This window comes from Bos indicus x Bos taurus, chromosome 2 (assembly GCF_003369695.1).
Source record: "Bos indicus x Bos taurus breed Angus x Brahman F1 hybrid chromosome 2, Bos_hybrid_MaternalHap_v2.0, whole genome shotgun sequence".
Lineage (NCBI taxonomy): Eukaryota > Metazoa > Chordata > Mammalia > Artiodactyla > Bovidae > Bos > Bos indicus x Bos taurus.
Window position 1 is genome coordinate 127,776,464 of NC_040077.1, and position 25,342 is coordinate 127,801,805.

The window sequence follows — 25,342 nt, forward strand, 5'->3', positions numbered from 1 at the left end:
CACCACTATCTGTCCATATTCAACTGCACCTCTGGAGAGCAGGAACTATCTCATATTGTATCCATAGAGCTTTGTTGCCCAGTAACTGTTTGAAGAATAAACCAATGAATGAAGGAAGGAATACTGAGTAACTATTATTTTAGAACTCTCTAACTCAATAATCCCATTCCAAGGAAATTTAACTGTATGTGTGGAGAGTAAAGACAACTAACAAGAAAAGGCTTGGGCCCAAAAAAAAAGAAACCTGGTTTTCAGGATAATCAAACTGGAAAAGCCTAAAAGAAATCAATGAAGCTTTGAATCTATGCCAAGATTACACTATGATGCAAACCTGCATAGTTGCAATTTAGGTAACCATCATTACAGTACATTTATTTCTCAACTACATTTCACATTATAGGCAACAGTTGAGTACTTTAAAATCATTAACCACGCGAGCTAATATGCAGGACCAGGGGATCTAGAACACCTCTAAGAAATATATATATAAAAACGGAATCCCAGGGACACAGTCTAAAAAGTTAATGCCCTTGGGTAGTAGCTTCAGAAAATTACCTTTAAAATAACCTGATAGGAAATCTCCCAGCAACCTGTACCTCACTCCTGCTTAGACATTCTGGCTGGGTTCAACGTGAGTATGTCTTTCCCCATCTCTTCTTATCCTTAAACTTCACTCTCGTTTTGGGACCTCAAATAATCAGTCTTTCCTGACCTATCTCACATATCCCAAACCTACTTTCACCAGGTATTCACCAGCTTAATCCGATTCCTACCTCTCTTAGTATGGCTTACGGGCCTAGCCAGCAGCCAGTTCTGACATCTGTGTAGCTTTAAAATGAATGAAGAGAAGTCCTAGTCATTCCAACTTAATTCAGGGACAATTTAACTTAAGTACAATCAAGAGAAATGTCTCTAAGGGCCAGACAAAACAAAGCTTTAAAAAGACGGCAATATTTCCAGGCATATTTTCTTGGATACTCACTTGGGGGGGCATAAGACTTCTTCAAGAAATTCTTCAATCTTATTTACATCCGTTTTGACCTCATTGTTGAAAGTTATAAATGGTGGGTGGGTCCCCGGAGCCAAGTTCTGCAGGTCTGCAGGCTTCCTGTTAGGCAAAACAGTGGTCAAAATCAGGTCATTTTTAACTCTAACTAAAGAAGGCAACAAGACTTTACATTCTCAGAGTGATTCTAAATTTTAAAGTATATAAAAATGAATAAGAAAAAATATACTTTTTCCACTAAGTATAATAGCCACAACAGTATTCTAGTAAGAGGCAAACCTCCACAAAGCATGTAATTTATGATAAGAAAATTTTAAATCTTTGATTTTAATTACAAAGTTCTTCATTCATGTTCCAAATTTAACTGAGGTATTTATTAGAAATGGAGATAGAATGAGGGGAAGAAGACTTGGGAAAGTCAGTCTCTAGTCTAAACCCTGGCACCAACTCACTGTGTAAAGTTGGACAAACTATAACTTTTCTACTTCTCAAGGCCTTTTATTTTTTAAATAAGGGAGAGGAGTAGCTGATTCCCACAGTCCTTTTCCATAACATTTCAGGTGTTCCATAAGTTCAGGTGTTATTTCCTTTCCATTTTCCAAGTCCAGACTTGATTGGAAAAAAATCACAAGATTTGACTAGTATTAAAATACTTTAATATATAAAAGACAGCACAAACAAAGATAAAAGGCAACACAGAATGGACAAAATGTGACAGTAATTAAGAAGGACTTTGTCCAAATTAAAAAATTCTAATAGGTATAGGTCAAAATAAATTGGTAAGCAACAGGTAAGTGAACACATGGAAAAATGTCCGTAAATAAAATTATACAAGAAATTCAAAATTAAATAATGAAGACATTTTCCTGTTAATTAGGAAAAACTGAAAATACACAGAACACTAATAAGAATGGTAAAACTGGTATGCTGCTGCTGCTAAGTCGCTTCAGTCCTGTCCAACTCTGTGTGACCCCATAGATGGCAGCCACCAGGCTCCCCTGTCCCTGGGATTCTCCAGGCAAGAACACCAGAGTGGGTTGCCATTTCCTTCTCCAATGCATGAAAGTGAAAAGTGAAAGTGAAGTCGCTCAGTCATGTCCGACTCTTTGCGACCCCATGTACTGTAGCCCACCAGGCTCCTCCACCCATGGGATTTTCCAGGCAAGAGTAGTGGAGTGGGGTGCCACTGCTGCCCTATTAAAAAGCAAAATGCCTCACCTAAGCCCAATGAATCCTAGAATCAATAACATGACCAGATATGGTATGCATCCTAAGGATAAAACATGAAGCATACATCACCACCTAACAACCATTCTTACCAAATCAAGCCTCCTAGGGCAGCTGTCTCTCAATCTGCAATCTAGGGAACCAGGTAAGGTGAAGTCGCTCAGCCATGTTCAACTCTTTGCGACCGCACATACTGTAGCTTAACCAAGCTCCTCCGTCCATGGGATTTTCCAGGCAAGAGTACTGGAGTGGGGTGCCATTTCCTTCTCCAGAGGATCTTCCTGACCCAGGGTTCGAACCCAGGTCTCCTGCATTGTAGGCAGACACTTTACCATCTGAGCCGCCAGGGAATTCCTTAGGGAACCCAGGGTCCCCTGGAAAAGGGAGCGGCTGCCCACTTCAGTGTTCTGGCCTGGAGAATTCCATGGACTGTGTAGCCCATAGGGTCGCAAAGAGTTGGACACGACTGAGCAACTTTCACTTTCACTTTTTCATCAGATAGTCCATGAGGTCAGAACCACTCAAATAATACAAAGACATCATGTACCTTTTTCACTCTCGTGTTGTACAGTGGGGTTTTCCATAGGTTACTTGGAGATATCACAAAGTAACAAATACAGAAGCAGATACAAGAATCTGTCTTCTATTAAGGCGGTCATTAGATATGTACAAAAATATAAAACAATGCCACTCTTCTCACTAATTTTGTTTTGGAGAATAACTGAGATGACAATGAATTCATGATTGTTCTACTTAAATGAATTAGTAAATAATTATTTTAAATTTCTAACTTTAAATAGAAATTTTAAAATTTTATTCCTCATTTTAATTTTTAATATAGTAAAATCAATATTAACTGAAAGCTCTTTGAGGTCCTCAATAATTTAAAAGAATAAAGGGGTCCTGGGACCAAAAAGTTTATTTATAGGAAACATGAGGAGTTACAGGACAAAGTTAAGTGATATCACAAGGAAGCAGTCAGCCAAATCTAGAATTTGAGGCAATCTACAGTTCAACTAACTGGATTTTCACCAGTCAATGGCAGAAGGACAAAAAGCCACAAGTGGGAGTTAGAAGGGATTGTTGTAGATTAAGAAAAATTTATGACACATAACAACCAAATATGAGTTTAATTTGTTTGAATCCTAATTTGAACAAACCAGTGAAAGAGAAAATATTTTGGAGACAACTAAGGAAACTGGGGTGGGGGTGGGGGGAGGGGAACCTTTCCAGTGGCTTATCGGTAAAGAATCCACCTGCAATGCAGGAGACATGGCAGGAGCTGCGGGTTCGGTCCCTGGGTCTCAAGCAAGATCTGTTGGAGAAGGAAATGACAACCCACTCCAGTATTCTTGCCTGGAAAATTCTATTGACAGAGGTGAATGGGGGCTACAGTCCATGGCACTGCAAAAGAGTCGGACACGACTGAGTGACTAAACAACAGGGAAACTGGATTATACACTGGGAACTAGATAGTCTAATGGCATTATGGTAAGGAGGGAAGGAAGGTCTGTACTAGGGGAAAAGTGCTTTGGTAAGGTAAGGAAATGTCATTACTGTTTGGAGATATACAGTGAAATAAGTAGAGGTGAAATGACAGTATTCCTGGGGTGCACTTTGAAATATTTCAGGGAAGAAAAAAAAAAGGGACAAAGCAAATGGAAGCAAAATCTTGATAACAGAACTGAAGTTATGAGGAAGTTGATTCATTTTTGTATATGTTTGAGAACTCTTATAATTAAGAAGATGAACTTTAAAAACTTAAAAAAAATAACGCATTGCTTCCAAGAACTTTTCCCCTAGTACAGACCTTCCTTCCCTCCTTACCACAAATGCACACAATTTGAATAAAATAAAGGATATCTTTAAGTGCACCATGAAGGTAAAATATTTTGTCAGTTTATGTCTGGAGAGTGCCTCATCTACTGTTATATTCCAATAAAAAATACAAGGACTTGGTAATCATCCAAATAGCTCAAATGTTCTAACTCAGGGCCTCCCTCTACTCAAGTTCTATAGCATATCTCCTTCCCAAGCCAAAGAAAAATAGGACTATTTATCAACTTCTGCAATAACCTAAATTCCAAAAGAGAGCTTTTAAAAGTCAAAATCTGATCTGATTTTCAACTCTTATTCTTTTACTGAGCACTCTTTGGTTGGACAAGGTAAAGTTGAGCACCAAATAATCAGAGTACATGGAACGTGAGCAAGTCTTCCAGATGCACATTCAGTTGAATAGTGAGGTATGACTAGAGGGTTCCAGTAACTTTTACATAAGTACTCAACTCCAAATCAGAATTGTTCTGTTTTTCATTTCACTGGTTTCTTTTTTATTTTTGGCTCTACTGCATGGTTTGCAGAATATTAGTTCCTCTGACCAGGGACTGAACCTGGGCATGGGCACACGGCAGCCCTAACCACTGGACCACCAGGGAATTCCCACTCATTTCTTTTTGTTATTCCTTCTTACTCATCATCTTAACCACCTGTTCTTTGATCACTAAAGGGTCCAGCATGTCCAAGATGGTAGTCTTCTTAGTTTTCAAGTCACCCACTCATATTCTCACTCAGAATCCCATTTGTTCCCACTTACAATTTTTTTCCTCCTCAACTCAGAAAGACCATACACAAAATCAAGAGTCTGGAAATCCTAACAATTTAGGGTTTATATATTTATTTCCAACTCCTAACACTTAAAAAAGTTAAGAAAGTAGCACAAAGGTAAGAAAGAACAACAGTATCTCATCACTGCAAGGAGGGCTAATAAAACTGTATAAAATACACAAGAGAAAGAAAATACACATATCTTCCATCAATGCCAGTGATGAATAAGAACATCCTTTAATCTGTCACACACAAATTGTGGTCACCTGGAAGACACCTTTCTCACTTCAAAGTTATAAAACATATCCACTAACATTCTTATGACTAACGAAGCATCCATTAATGCTTAAGTATAAGGTAATCATTTTTTCATGAACAGGGCAGAGTTAGGTAAAGGAGAAGAAAGAAATCAATGCTGTAAAATAATCCATAAGGGAGGGTGGCAGAATAGATAGCAGTTATTGCTTCTACAATAAATTATAACAATTTTCAAGGTTTCCAAACAAAAATATTTGTTAGAGGAAGGATAAAGTTAGCATGGTAAAGAAGAAAGAACCAAAAAACCAAATAAAAAGAACCTGGTTAAAGTCCCAAATTGAACAGTTCTGCTATTCACCAGCTATGTGACTAAATAAATCACAATTTCTCTGGGTCTAGATTTCCTCATTTGTATTATGGATATAAGACTTGGTTTGTCTGTAAAGATCAAATCAAATAATGGGTATGAAAGTGAACTAAACTTTATATAAGTGTTCACGAAAGTGACAATTTTAAAACTCTAAGTCTGATGGTTCAAAATTCTATTTGAGTCTGATGGTTATTTAGCATTAGCTGGTACTAAGAAATTTGATTAACATAAAAGTGTGTAAGTAAAGTGAAACCATGCACGACTAGTGAATAGTTCTTCTTGTTTCTGCTGAAAGGCTATATAGATTTTTTTTTTTTAAGGTGATGATACTATTTTCCAAGATTAACTGTTGAGATGAAGGACAATCATGTTAGGTCCTTGCTCCAAGTGAAAGTAGATTTGAGAAGAAACTTTAATGCCTCTAAACAGATCAGCAGATTTCAAACAGACAAGCTGTAAGCACTGAAGTGACTCATTTAGAAGCTATTATCAAGTCAGCAACCAGATAGAATCTAAGATTCTTCAACTTCAAGTCCTCACTTGGTCCTCTAAGGTCTCAGGTGTTTTGTCTGACCCACAAAGGCTCATTTTTACAGAGGCTTCACAGAAACAGGGACTGCAATGTGAAAACAATGCAACTGAATAGGCGATGACTAAAATTTTCAGGACATCTTTGGTTTATTTCATAAAAGACCTTCAATAAGTATTCAGCAATTCATTCAAATTCATTCAAATGTTTCCCTCAACGGATATCTAGGAAAGTAAAGTGCATAGAATTCATGCCTTGATATGAGAGCATGAATATTCTCCAATGTTTCGGAGGCTATTTATTTTCACAGTTAGTCATCAGAGTAAGTCTTTTTTTATAGTAGTCTTCTATTTAGATGAAAAAAAAATTATTCTGTTATTGCCTATTTTGTTTCCAGATGAAGAAAAGGAAATATATAAAGAGAAAAAAGTAAAACAAGAAACAGAAAGAGAAAGACGGAATGAAAAGGAGGCACCTTATAGAAGCTAATACTTTAAGCAACTTAAGTGGCTTAACTTCAATTAAAATTTAATTCAGCACAAACAATTGGAGGTCCTCGAGCTGGTGGCTCCGTTCCAGCAGCTTGGTAAAAATGAGTATAGCACAGCCACAGGAGACTGGAGATGGTTCTTAAAAATAACCAACTCTAACTAGTTGACTCACTAAATAGAAAAAAATACTAAGGATGTAGACTTATTTGTTAATTGAGTTTCCTTTTAAAACTTTAAAGGTGTTGATTTTTCAGACATAAAATTAATTCACACAAGTCAAGAGAATGCTAGACATGCTGCTGCTGCGTCGCTTCAGTCGTGTCCAACTCTGTGCGACCCCATAGACGGCAGCCCACCAGGCTCCCCCGTCCCTGGGATTCTCCAGGCAAGAACACTGGAGTGGGTTGCCGTTTCCTTCTCCAATGCATGAAAGTGAAAAGTGAAAGTGAAGTCGCCCAGTCGTGTCCGACTCTTCACGACTCCATGGACTGCAGCCTACCAGGCTCCTTCATCCATGGGATTTGCCAGGCAAGAGTACTGGAGTGGCGTGCCATTGCCTTCTCCAATGCTAGACACAGTATATGGCAAATAAGCAAAAAAAAAAAAAAAAAAGTAACAACACAAATCTTTTGGTTCAGATCACTTTACTCCTATTAATTATTCTTCACTAGATTTGCTATATTCTGACTAATACTAAGTCACTAACTGAATGACTGAATTGTTGTGGACATCAAACCACACACACCAAGATCCCAGTTACTAAGCATCTGCCTATGTGTCCCCGTTCAACCAGTTAAAGGATTTTATTTATTGTGATCAAATGTGGTATACTGCTGATCCCTGTCTACTTTAAGGTCCATTTGTGGAGCAATCATTTTAAAACAAAATAACATCTATGAAAAGGTACCAAATACAACTTTTATAATTCTTAACAGATTTATAGTTTATAAGCAGAATGTATACTGATAACAGGGCTTTCCCAGTGGCTTAGCAGTAAAGAACCACTTACAATGCAGGAGACACAGGTTCGATCCCTGGGTGGAGAAGATCCCCTGGGGAAGGGAACGGCAACCCACTCTACTATTCCTGCCTGGAGAATCCCATGAATAGAGAGAGCCTGGTGGGCTACAGTCCATGGGGTTGAAAAGAGTTGGACATGACTCAAGTGACTGAGCACTCACACACACACGATAACAGGTTTAGAAAGCCTTTCATTTACAATCCAATTTTCTAATCCAGCTCTTAGTGGCCTCAACAGGATTTCCATCTTTGAAATTATCTTGAAAAAGAACATAAAGACACATGGCAATGAAATTCTCCCTGTCTGTCTGTTTCTCTCTCACACACACACACCGAGAGTATACATGTGATTCAGAACACATTCATGAGACATGTATCTTCAACTGTAGGACCATTCTAACAAGGGCTTCATGTAGCCCAAGTCAACTTTACAAAGGGAAAGGACAGAGTCTGTACTTTCCTGCCTGACCAGCCGCAGGAAATGAATGATTTCTCTAAAAGGCTGGACTGTTCCACTCCACTTGGTCTCTCTGTACATGTTATTCAAGCTGCTGTTTACTAAAGACATACCTGGAACTCAAACTTGCTAAAGACTATTTTCAGAAGGGTGGAACCACAGAGACATGATAATGAAAGCAAATTACCTCAAGAATACACTTGGAAATCAGATTTTGTTCTGAGTTTATAAGTCCTTTTAAGATATACAGAGCTATCATTTTCATAGTTCCATTGTAACATTTTAAATTACTTCAAAATTGTTAAAGTTTAAACTATCATAGTAATCTTCCAAACTTTATGCCATGATAATGGCAACTTACTGTGGGTCTGACTCATACAATGTTACAAATGGTGCGCAGACTTCTACAGCAGAAGGAAATTAGTGACACCACAAAGGATGAGAGTTTCAATGTTTAAGACAGAAATGGAAAATGAAAACAAATACTGCTCAGACTTTTAAGGGGGTTTTCTCCAATTTACTTATTTTCTCTGAGAATATCATGGAGGAGGAATTTTATGCACTGGTAATATAACACTGCTTTTAGGGATTTCTTTGGAAGGAATGATGCTAAAGCTGAAACTCCAGTACTTTGGTCACCTCATGCAAAGAGTTGACTCGTTGGAAAAGACTCTGATGCTGGGAGGGATTGGGGGCAGGAGGAGAAGGGACGACAGAGGATGAGATGGCTGGATGGCATCACTGACTCGATGGACGTGAGTCTGAGTGAACTCTGGGAGTTGGTGATAGACAGGGAGGCCTGGCATGCTGCGATTCATGGGGTCGCAAAGAGTCAGACATGACTGAGCAACTGAACTGAACTGAATTTCTTAAAGTTATCATTTCTACTCTCAATTCCCCAAACCAGAGGAATTTACCCTAACAACTACATGGCCACACTCAGCTATATCCAAGTCAGTGTCTCAGTGTGACTGTCTCTCTCATTACTGTTCTCATGCTTTCTTCTTTCTCTTCCCCCAGCCTACCTCTCAGGCTTATCTGTGCTCTAATGATGCTGATCTCTTGATTTAGGAACTTCTGAGCACAGTGAAGATAGTGGAAGTCTTTAAATAAAGATCTTGATCACTGCCATGAACTTGTTAGCCAGAAAGGCCCTATAACATCAGTGTGATAAAATAATGAATTCTATTCAATGAAAGGTTTGAACATGGTTTGATATGAGTAGTTTCTAATAAGTATGGTGAAGATATTTAACATGTAATGGACACTGAAGAATTGTCAGTTTACTTTTCCCTTCCTCCTTCCTGAGATTAAAAATGAGGTAACTGACCTCCAAGATGGAGAAGGCAGTGGCACCCGACTCCAGTACTCTTGCCTGGAAATTCCCATGGGCGGAGGAGCCTGGTGGGCTGCAGTTCATGGGGTCGCTATGAGTCAGACACGACTGAGCGACTTCACTTTCACTTTTCACTTTCATGCATTGGAGAAGGAAATGGCAACCCACTCCAGTGTTCTTGCCTGGAGAATCCCTGGGACGGGGGAGCCTGGTGGGCTTCGGTCTATGGGGTCGCACAGAGTTGGACACGACTGAAGCGACTTAGCAACAGCAGATCTCCAAGAAGATGAGATAGCTTGCCCGAGGTCCCAGGGAAACCAGGGACAGGGCTCTCTCTGCACAGATCCAGGCCTCTGCCCCTCACATTTTCTACTATGCCATGGTTGCTCCCCTTTTGATGATGTGGTAACATCTTGAAATGTGCCCCACACTTTATTATTTTCACTTACATTCGCCTGAAGCTTTTGTTCAAATGGCAGTTGATAAAAACTTAAATTCCTCCTAAAGCCTACAAATGTTTTTTTAATCTAAAAGTTCTATAATATGATTTCAGCATAAACCGAAAATTAGGTTTAGAAATTACTCCCACAAAAGTCTTAAGGCAGCACTGGCAGGCAAGCAGCGGGAGGCTGCTCCAAGCCTCACAGGGGCGTATGATACCACCAGCGTGGGCATTAACACCAACTGAGCTGCAGAGAGAACCTGTCATACAGCACCAGAACCAGAGACTGGCTTGTTCCTATGGATGGAATGGCATGTAACAATCATTTTTTCAGAGCAGAGAGTGGGCCTGAAAAAGCTCTCAGTAGAGTTCTATTGCTCTCCACCAGCTTGTTCTGGCATCAGTACATTTCACCAAGAAATTAGGCAATTAGCAGAAAAAGCAGGAAAACAACCACTGTGGGCACCAAATCTTTTCTCCCCCACAGCTTTCTAAAAACAGTCACATTTAAAGTTTTAAGAATTATGAAAGGTACTTTTTACTACATGATGTTTTATTCTTCTGTGACAACTTTATTCTATTGACTTTTTTTTTTTGAGCCAATGTTCACTTTCTTGAGATACCTTCTCTTTGAAATCTTAGTTAAGACTACATATTAAGGGTGGTGTTGTTGCTCAGTTGTGTCCAACTGTTTAGCGTCCCCATGGACTGTAGCCCGCCAGGCTCCTCTGTCCATGGAATTTCTCAGACAAGAATACTGGAATAGGTTGCCATTTCCTTCTCCAGGGATCTTCCCGATCCAGGAATCAAACCCATGTCTCCTACTTGGCAGGCAGATTCTTTACCACGGAGTCACCTGGGAAGCCCATATAAGGGTGAAACTCATAGAAAAGGTCTGGAAGGATGATAAACACTGAACCTAAGTTCAATTATCTCTGTGAAGGGGAACTTGATGACCAAGGTTGGGAATGAAGGGGACTCATTATCATGTACTAGCTGTATATTTTTAACTGATCTTAAGAAGGCTTTTTTTTTTTTTTTAATATATACTGTAGACCTAAGATTTTTAAAGAAAGCTAAAGAATATAGGCTCCAATATTCAGTGCTCTCTGTTGATTTAACACAAAGCTCTAAAAAATAAATATATATCTTGAGGAGTAGATTTTCTGTCAGGAAACCCTGAATCTTTCATCCCACTTCTCACATGTCACTTTTTACATGTCGGGTACCTTACATATACAAGCCCTAAACATATACAAGCCCTCAAATATCAATCAATTTCCAGGAATAATGTCTTAAAAAGTTTGTAAGTGAAAAGTGAAACAGATGAGTTAGAAACGGCTGTGACGAGTTCACTTCCTTTTCTGAACCAGATTCCCATCGTTTTTTGTGCTATTACTGGTATGTACCACAATCAAGCACTGTATTGAGCTGTTCAAAGAAGGCTTTTTTCAAAGCATGGCAGTCAAACTCACTTGCTCCAAGCCAAAAATGGAATAGGAGGAATCCATGTATTTTAAGACACCCTAAGGGTGTGTGCTTGGTGGCATGGTCTATTTTTAGGAGTTATATTGGGAAACTCCCTTTGTGAATGTGTGTAGGAAAAAAACAGTAATAGAAGGGTAAGTATAAATTATTTCATTCTTACAACAGTCCTGTCCAATATGAGCTAGGTTTTTCTTCAAATGATCCTGTAGTTTTAATTCTTATAATTTCCAAGGCTTACTTCTATGTTCATATATGTAACCAAAGGGGTTCCTAGAAGACTTTATGACTTATTTTCAATAAAGAAATTTTAAGTCCTCAAAATCTAATTAAGTGAAGCAAAAAAAAAATTTTACGGTCCCAGAGAATGATAATAGAGAACAGGGAATGGGATTATAGCTATCAGATAATTCTCACCTTGTGATGCCCAGAAGAAGAATGCACATGAATTCTGCTACCCACCAAGTGACAGCCTGTCAATATTTTTTCTTGGATACTGTTCATGATTGATATGCTTAAAAAATAAACAGCAAAGCATGTTGTGGCATTTGTGTCAAGAGGAATACATTTCCACTGCCACGTCCTAAATTGTCTATTGGTATAAATGCTCTCAATCCTTGGCTTAAACCTTTTTTTTAAAAAAGTATGAATGTTCTTTGCCTCGGATCTGTTTGCTAGGGGAGAACAGAAGTTCTTGAGGAAAAAAGCTTACTGCTTATCAGGGCTCTTCACAGCCCTCTCCACTTTGGTCTATGGAGAGAAAATTAGAAACATCCTTCAACTAGCAAGAACAATCACAGGGCCATAGAGCAAGGTAACTGCTCTTATTCTATAATTGTATTTAACCAAATATGGTCAAAGTCATATTATAAAAAACTCCTATTACTCCCTAAAAAGTAGGTTAAATGAAAAAGACCACAGCAGTAATCAGCCTCCTAAAATTCCATGCTTAGCTTTAAAAATCCAGATACACAGGCCATGTGTTTCCTAACACATGAGAAGTCATCTGCTTAGAAAGTTCCTCATAGTTCCATGCTCATCCTGTAAAGTCAAAGATGTCACTGCATCTACACTAAAATAGCTCCTGGTGCTGCTCTTGAAATATAGAGTAAACATACAATAAGTTCTTAAAAACACAGAGTGGTCACATGCAATATACTGACACTGTGAATTATCCATAATACTCACGCAAGTTAAATGTGTCCATCATTCAGCTGAATTTTAATACATTTCTTTAGAGAACATAAGCAAGCAAAGTGAGAGATGGGGAGAGGATCAAACTGAAAACAGTAAAGTATGTACTCAAGTTGATCCCCAACTATAACCAAATCTTACCTTTTCAGGTCAACAGTTGTGACACTAAACACAACTCCTTTGAGCCAAAGAATCATGAAGAGCCTCTGGGAAAAGGGGCAGTTTCCTATGCTTTCACCATCACTGCCAGCCTGGGAAACAGAAATGAACATTAAAAAAAATGTCAAAGTGATGATACACAAAACTACAGACCTTTTTCTGAATTTTTATTTTCTTTTATTTATTTTATTTATTTATTTTTTTTCTTTTTCTGAATTTTTAATCAAGGGTACGAGGAGACAGGGAAAGTTGCTCTGTGGAAGGAAGAAACTCAGGTCTTTCATTGGCCTCTTTCTCTCTATTTGGCCATGCTTCGTGGTTTGCAGGATCTTAGCTCTCCCTGACCAGGGATTGAACTCGGGGCCTCAGCAGTGAAAGCGCACAGTCCTGACCACTGGACCACCAGAGAATTCTCACCTCTTTCTCTTCTTAAAAATGGCTAGCCTAATACAGCATTGTCCAAGAGCACTTTCTGCAATGATAGAAACTACCTGAGTCACCACTGTCCCAAACAGTAGTTATTTGTGATACGTGGCCAGTGAGTACTTAAAATGTAGTTGGTTCAACTGAACTGAATTTTATTTACTTCTAATTAATTTATATTTAAACAGCCACAAGTGGCTAATGGCTACCATATTGGATAGCACAGGTATAATCAACCCCTAGGGGGAACATATATCCTTGTGTTGGGGCAAAAACTATTACAGGTTTTGTGAAATGTAAGTTACTTCTTACTCTATGAGACAGTATTCTTTACAGGGCAACACACAAAAAAAGGAAACACGTGCTTGCCTCCAAAGAGTAAAATAATCACCAACCTCCCCCAATATTTAAATCGCCAACTTAAAATAATAATTTTTAAATTATTCATTATAAAAATCCCGTATCCTGTTTACACATTCCTTCAGGGAACAAGAAAATAACAAAAGATATCTTTAGAATAAGTTATCTGTGAAAGTTGTATCTGACTCTCTGTGACCCCATAGACTGCAGCCTACCAGGCTCCTCTGTCCATGGGATTTTCCAGGCAAGAGTACTGGAGTGGGTTGCCATTTCCTTCTCCAGGAGATCTTCCCAATCCAGGGACTGAACCCAGGTCTCCTGCATTGTAGGCAGACGCTTAACCATCTGAGCCACCAGGGAAGCCAAGTTATCTATAATCCTACTCAATTGATTTCACTGAGCTCAACAATGACACAAAATTTTCCTAAAAATCAGAGTGAGACAAATCTTTAACTCCATCATGTAGGTCCCTGAGTTTATAAAGGAGGGAGGGAACAGGAAATCAGAGAAAGAGCCTGCAGGGTAGAAGAGAACACTCTGATACTGACCAGCAGCCAACACAGCCCTCTTGACCATGAAGTCTGTGAATAGAGCCAGAAGTTACCTTTCAACAAGTCACTCAGATGTTGGTAAAAGTACTGTTTATTTTCCTAAAGTAATTCTCAGAAACTTCAGAAGCCATTTCAGTAAAATGCTACATTAGTAAAGTCATTAATTCCTATACAACAGGGAAATGGAGGGGAGTTAAAACAAAAGCAGTTACCTGATTAAAGATAATATTGATACAACCAACAAAATACATGGGCATATAAGGAGGATCTCAGAACTCCACCCTAATCACATAGCACAGGATATGCTTGGTTTCATTAAAAGAATTTTTGATCATTCTTTATTAACAAAACATCAAATTGTAGCCAGCATGAATTATATTCATTTCTAATACTATACTTGTACAAAAATTTACTTCCTAAAGAAGGTCTAGTTCTTAAACTTTGGTGTTATTAAAAACAACCTGAAGAGGGGCTTCCCTCGGGGCTCGGGTGGTAATCTGCCTGTGATGCAGGAGACTGGGTTCCATCCCTAGACTGGGAAGATCCCCTGGAGAAGGAAATGGCAACCGACTCCAATATTCTTGCCTGGAGAATTCCATGGACAGAGGAGCTTGGTGGGCTACAGTCCATGGGGTCACAAAGAGTCAGACAAGACAGAGCGACTAACTCACTTTTCAAGGAGAAAAAGTGGGGCATCTGCTGGACACATGAAGAAACACTGATGTGGAAAAGTTAGGACAGTAATTTCTTCTTCAGAGCACAAGTCAGTTTACAGTACTAAGTCACCCCACTAGGTTAAATGTATAATAAATCGGCACCCAAATCTGCTTTTTAGAAGATGCTGACCATCTAAACAACATATGGAACACGGATAACATACAACTAAATTTACCACAGATAAAAAGGTAACATACTACCTTTCTACACAGCTTAATGATTAATATTTTCATATTTCATACAAACCTGTAGCTTCATATGCCCCAATTTTCTTTTATTTTTTGCATTTTTTCCCCTCCCGGTTTTAATATCCTTAGCAGCAGAAGTATAAATATAAGAAAAAAGTAGAACAAATTGAGACTTACTGGAAAAGCAGTAGTTTGATAGACAAAGAATGAGTATGGCTTATCGTCTTCACCCTATTCCATTTATTTAATCTATAAAATTAACTGTATTTTCCAAGTCTCTGTGACAGCAGTGCGAAAATAAATAAATTGGTAAAGAAGATGTAATAAAGATGTTGTATCTAAGCACCTGGAAACATATTAAACTGCAGACACGTTGGAGGTACACCATGACTGCTACAGGGCGAGGAAACTGTGCCTCAATTTCCTGCAGCGGCCTGCACAGCGCAGCCTAGAGCACAGACAGGAGAATCCTGGCACGTGAACCGCTTCATGAAAACCTGCTCAGACTACAAATGTCCCTGTGTCTTCACCCCTTTTGTCTATAATTTTCCACCGGTTTTACCAATTTACTTCTCTTTCAGGTATAGCAAAAGCTTGTTACACATCTCATACTCCTCATCAAGCTACTTTCCTTTATGCACAAGTAAAAACATAGCATGTAGGAGACTTCCTTGGTGGCCCAGTGGCTGACTCTGCGTCCCAGTGCAGCGGGCCTGGGTTTGATCCCTGGTCAGGAAACTAGATCTCATATGACACACTAAGACTCGGTGCAGTGAAATAATTAATTAAAAAAAAAACATAGTATGTGCACTCTCCAATACAAATCCGGAAAAAGGCTTTTTATTAACTACTCTCCTAAAACTCAAAACAATTCAAATAAGAAATAGCACCATGAATAAGTTTTTCCAAAGTCATAAGACCACTAGAAAATTGGGAGTTACTAGTCAGATGATATTTTCATAAAGTAGAGTGAAACTGTGGAAAAACTCAAGATTTCCAGTAGTCATAAATCAAAACTTTCTCTTTTAATCCAAGTTGTACTAATAAAATTCCATTTCAACAAAGTTAAAGGATCTAAATCAAGCTTTTGAGTATCAACTACAATAAATAGTTGGTCCAACCAACTGAGGAGGGTATTACGGTACAATGTAGTATACAAAAAGCATACTACAACTGGGAATCATGGTATCTTATTCTACACTGTTTTGTATTGATGACAAAAATGAACATATAGCATTTAAAAAGGTACATACAGCACTTTAAAAAGCATTCATACAGCATTTTTTCAAAGTTTTGCTTTTTCTATTTCTTCTAACAGTAACATACACATTTTCAATTTTTTTATTAAATGAAAGATTCTTTAAACTCTATAGTGCTTTAAAATTTTCAAAGTTTCACACACAATTTCATATAATCCCAAAATTACCCTTTTTTACTCCTACCCCTCTACTGCCCCTTTCTCCTTCCGTCCCCCTCACTAGTAGCCACTAGTTTGCGCTCTAAATCTGTCAATCTGCTTCTTTTTATTCACTGGTTTGTTGCAATTTTAGATTCCACTTATAAGTGATATCATATAGTACTTGTCTTCTGTTTGACTCATTTCACTTAGCATAATGCCCCCTCCCCAAGTTCATTCATGTCGCTGCAAAAGGCAAAATTACATTTTTTATGGCTAAGTAGTATTCCCTTGTTTTATATATGTGTGTGTGTATATATACACACACATACATACCACATCTTCTTTATCATCTGTTGATGGGCTCTTAGCTTGTTTCCATATTATTTACCTTGGCAATTGTAAATAATGCGGTTATGAACACTGGGGCATATGTACCTTTCTGAATCAGTGTTTTTGTTTTTTTCAGATATATTCCTAGGAGGGGAATTCCTGGGTCACGTGGTAGTCCTATTATTAGTTTCTGAAGAAACCTCTATACTGTTTTCCACAGTGGCTGTACCAATTTACATTCTTACCAACAGTGTCTAAGGGTTCCCTTTTCTCCACACTCTTGCCAACATTTGCTATTTGCATTCTTTTTGATGATTTCTTTTCTGACCAGTATATGGTGATATCTCATTGTGGTTTTCATTTACATTTCCCTGATAATTAGTGATGTTGAGCCTCTTTTTATGTCCTGTTGGCTATCTGCATTTCCTCTTTGGAAAAATGTGTATTCAGTTCTTCAGGCCATTTTTTAACCTGGCTGTTTTGATGTTGAGTTGTATGAGCAGTTTATATATTTTGGATATTAATGGATATTAACCCCTTATCAGTCTATCATTTGCAAATATCTTCTTTCATTCAGTAGACTGCCTTTTCATTTTGTAGTTGGTTTCCTTTGCTGTGCAAAAGCTTTTAAGTTTCATTAGATCCCATTTATTTATTTTTGCTTTTGTTTCTTTGCTTTAGTAGGCAGATCCAAACAAACATTGCTGCAATTTATGTCAAAGAATGTTCTATATGACTTATAGGTTAATCTAATCTAGGTTAATCTAATACATTTCATGAATTTAGCAGCTAATTTAGACAAAATCCAGGCTAAAAGTTGGGCTTCCCTGGTGTCTCTGCAGTAAAGAATCTGCCTGCAATGCATGAAACACAGGTTTGACCACTGCATCAGGAAGGATCTCCTGGAGAAGAAAAGGGCAACCCACTCCAGTATTCATGCCTGGAAAATCCCATGGACAGAGGAGCCAGGAGGGCTACAGTTCATGAGCTTTCAAGAGTCAGACAAGACTTAGTGACTAAACCACCACTACCACACTACAGGTATACTTTAAAACCTCATTTATCTATGCTTTCCTCTAGAAATTTTATAGTATCTGGTCTTACATTTAGGTTTTTAATCCATTTTGAGTTTGTGTATGGTATTAGAGAATATTTTAATTTCATTCTTTTACATGTAGCTCCAGTTTTCCCAACACCATTTACTGAAGAGACTATCTTTGCTCCTTTGTATATTCTTGCCTCCTGCATCATAAATTAATTGCCAATAGGTGGGTGGGTTAATGGGCTTATTACAAATCTATGAATCTGTCTCTGTGCCAGTACCACACTGTTTTGATCACCGTAGCTTCTGTAGTTCAGTCTAAGGTCAGGAAGCATGATTTCTCCCTCTTTGTTCTTTCTCAAGATCGTTTTGGCTACTCAGGATCTTTTGTATTTCCATACAAAATTTTTAGTTATTTGTTCTAATTCTGTGGGAAATGCCATTGGTATTTTGATAGGGATTGCACTGAATCTGTAGATTGCCTTGGGTTGTCATTCAGTCACTTAGTCACCTCCCACTCTTTATGAACCCATGGACTGAAGCACCCCAGGCTTCCCTGTCCTTCACCATCTCCCAGAGCTTGCCCAACCTCATGTCCATTGAGTCAGTGATGCCATCCAACCATCTCATCTGCTGTCGTCCCCTTCTCCTGCCTTTAATCTTTCCCAGCATCAGGGTCTTTTTCAATGAGTCAGCTCTTCGTATCATGCGGCCAAAGTATTGGAGCTTCGGCTTCAGCATCAGTTCTTCCAATGAATATTCAGGGCTGATTTCCTTTAGGATTGACTGGTTTGATCTTCTTGCAGTCCAAGGGACTCTTAAAAGTCTTTTCCAGCATCACAGTTCCAAAGCATCGATTCTTTGTCTCTCAGCCTTCTTTATGGTCCACCTCTCACATCTGTACATGACTACTGGAAAAACCATAGCTTTGAATACATGGACCTTTGTCAGCAAAGTGATGTCTCTGCTTTTTAACACACTGTCTAGGTTTGTCATAGCTCTTCTTCCAAGAAGCAAGCATCTTTTAATTCCATGGCTGCAGTCAATGCAGTGATTTTGGAGTCCAAGAATAAAGTCTAGCACTGTTTTCATTTATTTCCCCTGTTATTTGTCTTGAAGTGATGGAACTAGATGCCATGATCTTAGTTTTTTGAATGCTGATTATTTAACAATATTAATTCTTGCAATGCAAGAGCATGGTATATTTTTATGTTTGCATTGCCTTTAATTTCTCTCATCAGTGTTTTATAGTTTTCTGAGTATAGGTCTTTTAACTTTACTACTTTTAAAACAAAAACTGAAACACTACAGAAGGTCAGGGCTCCCCTACCCTTGAACCATTCACTAGTCATTCTTCTAGATTTTTATTTTCTACATACATACTACTTTTAAACATGCAATCACACTGCATAGCTTTTTATAACATTTTATTCCCAAACTAATATGATCAGTCCTCTGGAGACTGTAAATGTCCCAACCAGGATGGCATCAGAGAAGGCCAAGGAGGGAGCCAGGGCCTTCAACACTGCCAGCCAGTGATGGGAACCCTCCCTTCTCCTTGGTTGGAGGGAAGTAAGGTGAGGGGTGTCAGAAAAGGAGGCCTAGAACAGAGTAGCCAGGACTTTCAAGCTCAACCAGCTATAATGAGGCCACTTCGAACTGGGGTGTCAGTAGAGACCACATGGGGAGCTGGAACTCTGATCCTGGCCCAGCATACTGAGGAGCCTCCCACCTTGGGTATCAGAGGAAGCCAAGCAGGGCACATGGACTTCTGTCTCTACTTGGACATCTATCTCCACCCGGCTTCTCCTGCCCACCAACCTTCCTCTCTGCCTCCCCCTTCCAGACAAGTGTCAGAGAAGTTTAAACCAAAGGTTTAAATAAGATCCAGAGTTTCATAACATAATAAGAAAATGTTTAGGTTTCAACTGAAAATCACTTGTCATACCAATAACCTTATCAAACTGAATTTTTAAAAAAGCAATCAAAAGATGTCAACATCAAGATGACAGAAATGTCAGAATTATCTGACAAAGATTTTGAAGCTGCCATGATAAAGATGCTTCAATGAGCAAGTATGAACAGCTTAAAACATAAAAACAAACATAAAAATAGCCTTAGCAAAGAAATTCAAGATATAAGGAGGAACCAGAAAACAAAACACTGGAGACTCCCCCCACCCCATGCCCATTAGTAAAGGATCTGGTAAATGTTATCACCCCACCAGAGGGTGGAAGTCAGGGCTAACCCATTTGGCCTTTGCTGGCACGGGTGGGGGATAGGACCATATAGTTTTTCCTGTGGTGTTTGGAGTAGAGCAGCTATTGTCTGAAAGTTTTCTGTCTTGTTTAGGCCATCCCTTTCCTGGTTTTCTGGCTAGAGACAGCAGCCTTCTGTTGGTGGTGTTTTGTCTGCAGCTGTTGGTGTTTCCAGGTTGCTGGTTTCTATAGCGCCAAGTCTGGGATATATGAAGCAAAAACTCAGGAAACTCACCACCACCATCCACTACTCCATCTTCCCAGAAGTGCAAGTTTTTCAGATGTATTAAATTTAAAAAGCAAAACTAATACAATGGATTATTACTAAGCCATAAAAAAGAAATAATGCCATTTGCAGCAACAAGGATAAACCTAGAAATTATCTTAATAAGCAAAGTTAAGTCAGAAAGACAAATACTATATGACATCACTTATATGTGGAATCTAAAACACAACACAAATGAACATTTGGAAGTGGAAAAGAAAATGAAAACTATATAACTGAATCATTTGGCTGTATTTCAGAAATTAACACAACACTGCAAAGCAACTATATGTCAATAAAACGTATAAAAATTAAAAATAGATAAAAGGTGGTAGTATATCTACATAAAATGAAGTGCTGATACATTCTATAACTTGGATGAACTTTGAATAATTATGTAAAATAAAAGGGGCCAGGGACTTCCTTGGTGGTCCAATGGCTAAGACTCTGCATTCCCAATGAAGGCGGCCAAGGTTCGATCCCTGGTCAGGGAACCAGATCCCACGTGCTCCAACTAAGGCTCAGTGCAGCCAAATAAATAAAAATATTTAAAAAGTAGCTATAAAGTTTAAGAAAAAAAAGCAGCTAGTCACAAAAGATCACATTATTTCATTTATATGAAATATCCAAAATAGGCAAACCCAAAGAGACGGATTAGCAGTTGCCTAGGGCTGAGGGTAGGGGAGAGGGGATGGAAAGAAAAGGGAGTTGAGAAGGACTGCTAATGGGTAGTCATTTCTTTTTGAACTGATAAAAATGTCCTAAAATTAGACTGTGCTGATGGTTGCATAACTTTGTGAGTATTCCAAGAAACCACTGAAATGTACATTTTAAATGGGTGAATTGAGTAATATCTGAGTATCTCGATAAAGCTGTTTTAAATGTATATACAGATTACAAGTAGACAAAGATTACATACTAGACAAAACTTTAATTTGGAATACATAAATAGTTTTTAAATTATGATTTCATATTATAGAAAACATTTCCTTAAAAATTAGATTACTCCAAATAATCAAAGCAAAAACATGAACAATACCACAGACAGAAACAACCACCAATTCCAGACAAATAATGAGTCTTAGCATTCATTTAGGTTTTGCTCTTATAAAAAGGGTAGTGTTGTTTAATCTGCGATCAAGAGCTCTTCTTGTACACTTTCTATTCCTCACCCTCTCCCGTCCCACCTCTGTTGTAATTCTTGAATTGCCCAATACTAGTATTTATTCAGAAACTAACCAGATTAACTACTACATTGCAGAAGAGAAGTCAGTGGCAAGTGACATAAATATTTTTAATGTTTTACTAATTCAAGGTTAAGGAACTGCTCACTTAGAAAACCCAGTTTAATCAGTTTTCAGAATAGTCAGATTTTAAAACACCCTAGGAAGAAAGTTTTAACTTGGTTTCTCCATATTTCTTTGAGTTGAAGGGGCTGGGGGTGAGGGGTGCTATGACTAGGGGAAGAGAAAGAAGCATCATAGAAATAACTCCATAAATAAAGGCAACGGATGTGTAAAGGAAGAATTACCACATCCCAAGCTCTGCTCATGTAAATAAAACAAAGCCAGTCAATGACAGGACATTGAAAAGACCTCAGTTGCTACCATTTTTCTTGTTCAGTATTACCAATCCATGAAGTCTACTCTCCAGATGAGAGCCAGTGCAATTTAGAGAAGAACAGATTAGTTTGAAAAGAAATTACATGAGGAATAGATACCAGGATTAGACAAAACTCCAGGGTAGGCTGTTAAGAGTTCACGTGAAACATTTACCATGTTGAAGATGAACTCTATACTCTCCCAAAAGAAGCTCTTCACATGTTTTAATCTAGTTAACCCTTATATCCTTCTTGCACAGCAGAGGATGGTGGTTAAGAGTTAAGAGTCAGACTTCTAGACAATTCCAGCATATCCCAGCTGTGTGATTTTCAAAAGTGATTTAACCTTTCTGGACCTGTTTCTGTCTTCTATAAAATGGGAACAGTAACATGAACTACCTAACTGGATTGTTTGGAAGAAATGAATGAAATAATATATTAAAGGGCTTAGAACAGCACAATGCACTAAAACAGGGAGATGAGGAGTGAACTGTTCATTGTATGTCCTTTCATACTTTTTGATATTCATACCATGCACATGAATCTTTCATTTAACAACAACAACAAAAAGCAAGCAATCAACAACCTTCCAGCATGCATGCTAAGTCGCTTCGGTCACGTCCAATTCTTTCCGACCCTATGCACTGTAGCTTGTCAGGCTCCTCTGTCCATAGGATTCTCCAGGCAAGAATACTGGAGTGGGTTGCCCTGCCCTACTCCAGGGGATCTTCTCGACCCAGGGATCGAATCCGAGTCTCTTATATCTCCTGCATTGGCAGGGGGATTCTTTACCACTAGCTCCACCTGGGAAACCCCCAAAACCTTCCTACCCTAGGAAATTCCCTGGTGGTCCAGTGTTTAGGACTCTGTGCTTGCACTGCAGGACTGTGGGTGGCACAGGTTTGATACCTGGTCAGGGAACTAAGATCCCACATGCTGTGTGATTCAGCCAAAAAAGAAAGAAAGAAAGAAAACTTCCTGCCCTCAACATATGAAAGTTAAGTGAAACATAAATTATAGATGAATGTGGAAAAGACCTGAAAATAAAAGGAATCCACATAGAAACTGATTCTCAAAACCTTAGGATACATAAATCTGTAAGGAAGTGGGTTTAAAACACAGATACCAGGTCTCACCTCCAGACACTGATTCAGAATGTCTGTGGTGGGGTACAGCAATCTTCAGTTTTTAACAAGCACTTCAAACAATTCTAATTCTCATGCATTTGGTGGGCAGAACATATTTTGGCAAACACTGACATGGAGGGAAAACATGCCAAAAAATAAAAGACAAGAAAGAAGTTTACTCCACAGTTAAACTTCGAATTCCTCATGATGGCTTTTGGACTCTGCTCTTTGTAAGCCAGCAATCTAGTCACGATTTGCTAGGGTAGGATTTGATAAATAACAGCCTCCTCTCATACTTTAAAGGAATGCCAAGCTATCTTGCCTCAAACCTGGCAAAAGCCAAGTTACTTAAACCAAACTAGTAGCCTAAAGCCTCTTAAAGCCTAAACACTCATTCTTATTCCACACAATTTAAGAAGCAGAGGCAAGTATCTTTTGGTGCAAAATAGTACATTAAAGCTTCTAGAAGCTTATCTTAAGACCAAAGAGTCAGACAAAACGGAGCAACTAAACCACTAGTGTGCTGTGCTTAGTCATTCAGTCATGTCTGACTCTTTGCAACCCCATGGACTGTCGCCCACCAGGTTCTCTGTCCACGGGGATTCTCCAGGCAAGAATCCTGGAGTGGATTGCCATGCCCTCCTCCAGGGGATCTTCCTCCAGGGATCGAAGCCAGGTCTCCTGCTTTGCAGGTGGATTCTCTATACCTTCTGAGCCACCAGAGAAGCTCACTACCACCACTGTCTATATCTTAAGACCAAATATAATGTCAAAGACAATGATGGTGAACTAGAATCCTTTACAGATCAAGTCCTTTATGCTGCAGGATGGCTATATCTAGTTTAAAAGAACAATTACACATTTTAATTAGTATGTTACACTACTAAATGATTTGACTTGTCAAGAGAAGGAAAAAAAAACAGATTCTGCTGTGATTTAGGGATGAGAACCAATACCTGGTTTTCCACTAGAAAACTGTATGTGTGTGTATGCATGCTCAGTCTGTTCAGCTCTTTGCAACTCCATGGACTGGTGGCTGAAGTCCATGGGGATTCTCCAGGCAAGATACTGGAGTGGGTTGCCATTTCCTTCTCCAATGAAGACCCAGGGCAACCATAAATAAATAATTTTTTAAAAAAATGAGGTCTTGCAAAAGTTTTCTTTCTTTCCTAGAGTGAATCCCTACCAATATTCATGAGGATTCACACTACTATTCCATTATCCCCTTCCATTCATCCTGTACAATAGGCAATATAAATTTGGACCCTTTCATGACGAAAATCACATTATCCTTCACCTGAAATTCCCCTGGCTGCATCTGTCCTTCAGGTCAAGCTCTAGTCTCACCCTCAAGAGAACTTTCTATTCCAGCTTTTCAAACCTTGATCTCAACACAAATCAGCAGCTTTTTTTTTTTTTTTGTTAGGACATGGAGATCTTTTTAGTTTTGGCATGCGGGAAGAAGATCTTATTAAAATGCAGATTCTTGTTCAGTAAATCCTGGGTAAAGCCCAAGATTCTGCATCTTACAAACTCTTAGCAACTCTACACCATTTTTTAAAAGTTAATTGTAACTTGCCTTGTGATTCTTAAAACACTACTATGTATCATTACTTTAATATTCGTATCTCTGCACTGTATCTTCTGAACTAGACTATAAACTCAGTAACACACCATACTTTTTTTTAATCTATCAGACTTCATCTGCTGCAAATGTCTTACTATTTAATAGCTTTCTATTGGTTGCTAACAATGAAAGCTTTTGAGTCACAAAAAAGTATTATCAGTATAGAAAAACAAGTCAAATCTTTCTGATTTAATAAGTTTTTTCAAAAAATTTGATTAGGTCTCCAAATCACCTTGGGATAAAGTTAACGAACCAGAAACCAGTACAAGCAAAGTCTGACAGTTGCTTGCCCAAGATACATTCTCCCATTTTTTTTTTTTTTTGCTGATTGACCTTGAAATTTTGATCAGCAATCCATTCCTCCCTCCCCTAAGAGACACAGGGGATGATAACCCAATCTCCAATTCTAGGGGTAAATCCTGACTGATTCTAAGCCAGTCATGATAGTTCCAATCCTCTTGCCAGTGACTGACAGTATAGTCATGTGACCCAGTTCTAGTCAACAGTCCCCACAGAAGAGTTTCTCACTCTTAAGACAAAGATACCAGGAGAGGAAATCCTTCAGTGAGAAACCTGTGGCTGATGTGTCCAACTTGAGAGTAAGCTGAGGCTACAACCAACACAAGAAAATCACACAGTAGCCAATCTCCCTGCTAGACTTCGTTCACTAGGTATGTTGTCTTAGTGGTTTAAGACAATCTGGGGCAAAGTTTTCTGTTATTTACAATTATAAGTATCCAAACTAACATTTCCATTTATCTCCAAGTAAGACTAGAAGTATGAGGGAATTCCCTAGTGGTGCAGTGGTTAGGACTCCACACTCACTGCCCAGGGCATGGGTTCAATTTCTGGTCAGGGAAGATCCTGCAAGCCTCAC

The 25,342-nt window shown here is 38.6% G+C and overlaps 1 protein-coding gene across 1 annotated transcript in view; it reads right to left on the reverse strand.

The window, feature by feature from the left end:
* Positions 1 to 25,342, reverse strand: part of CLIC4 (chloride intracellular channel 4) — a 77,054-nt gene that overhangs the window by 26,513 nt on the left and 25,199 nt on the right. Inside the window, exons 2-3 of the mRNA XM_027520132.1 lie at positions 12,561 to 12,670; positions 983 to 1,108 (exon numbers count right to left, since the gene is read on the reverse strand). Of these exons, the coding sequence (XP_027375933.1) occupies positions 983 to 1,108; positions 12,561 to 12,670 (236 nt within the window). The remainder of the gene's footprint in view (positions 1 to 982; positions 1,109 to 12,560; positions 12,671 to 25,342) is intronic.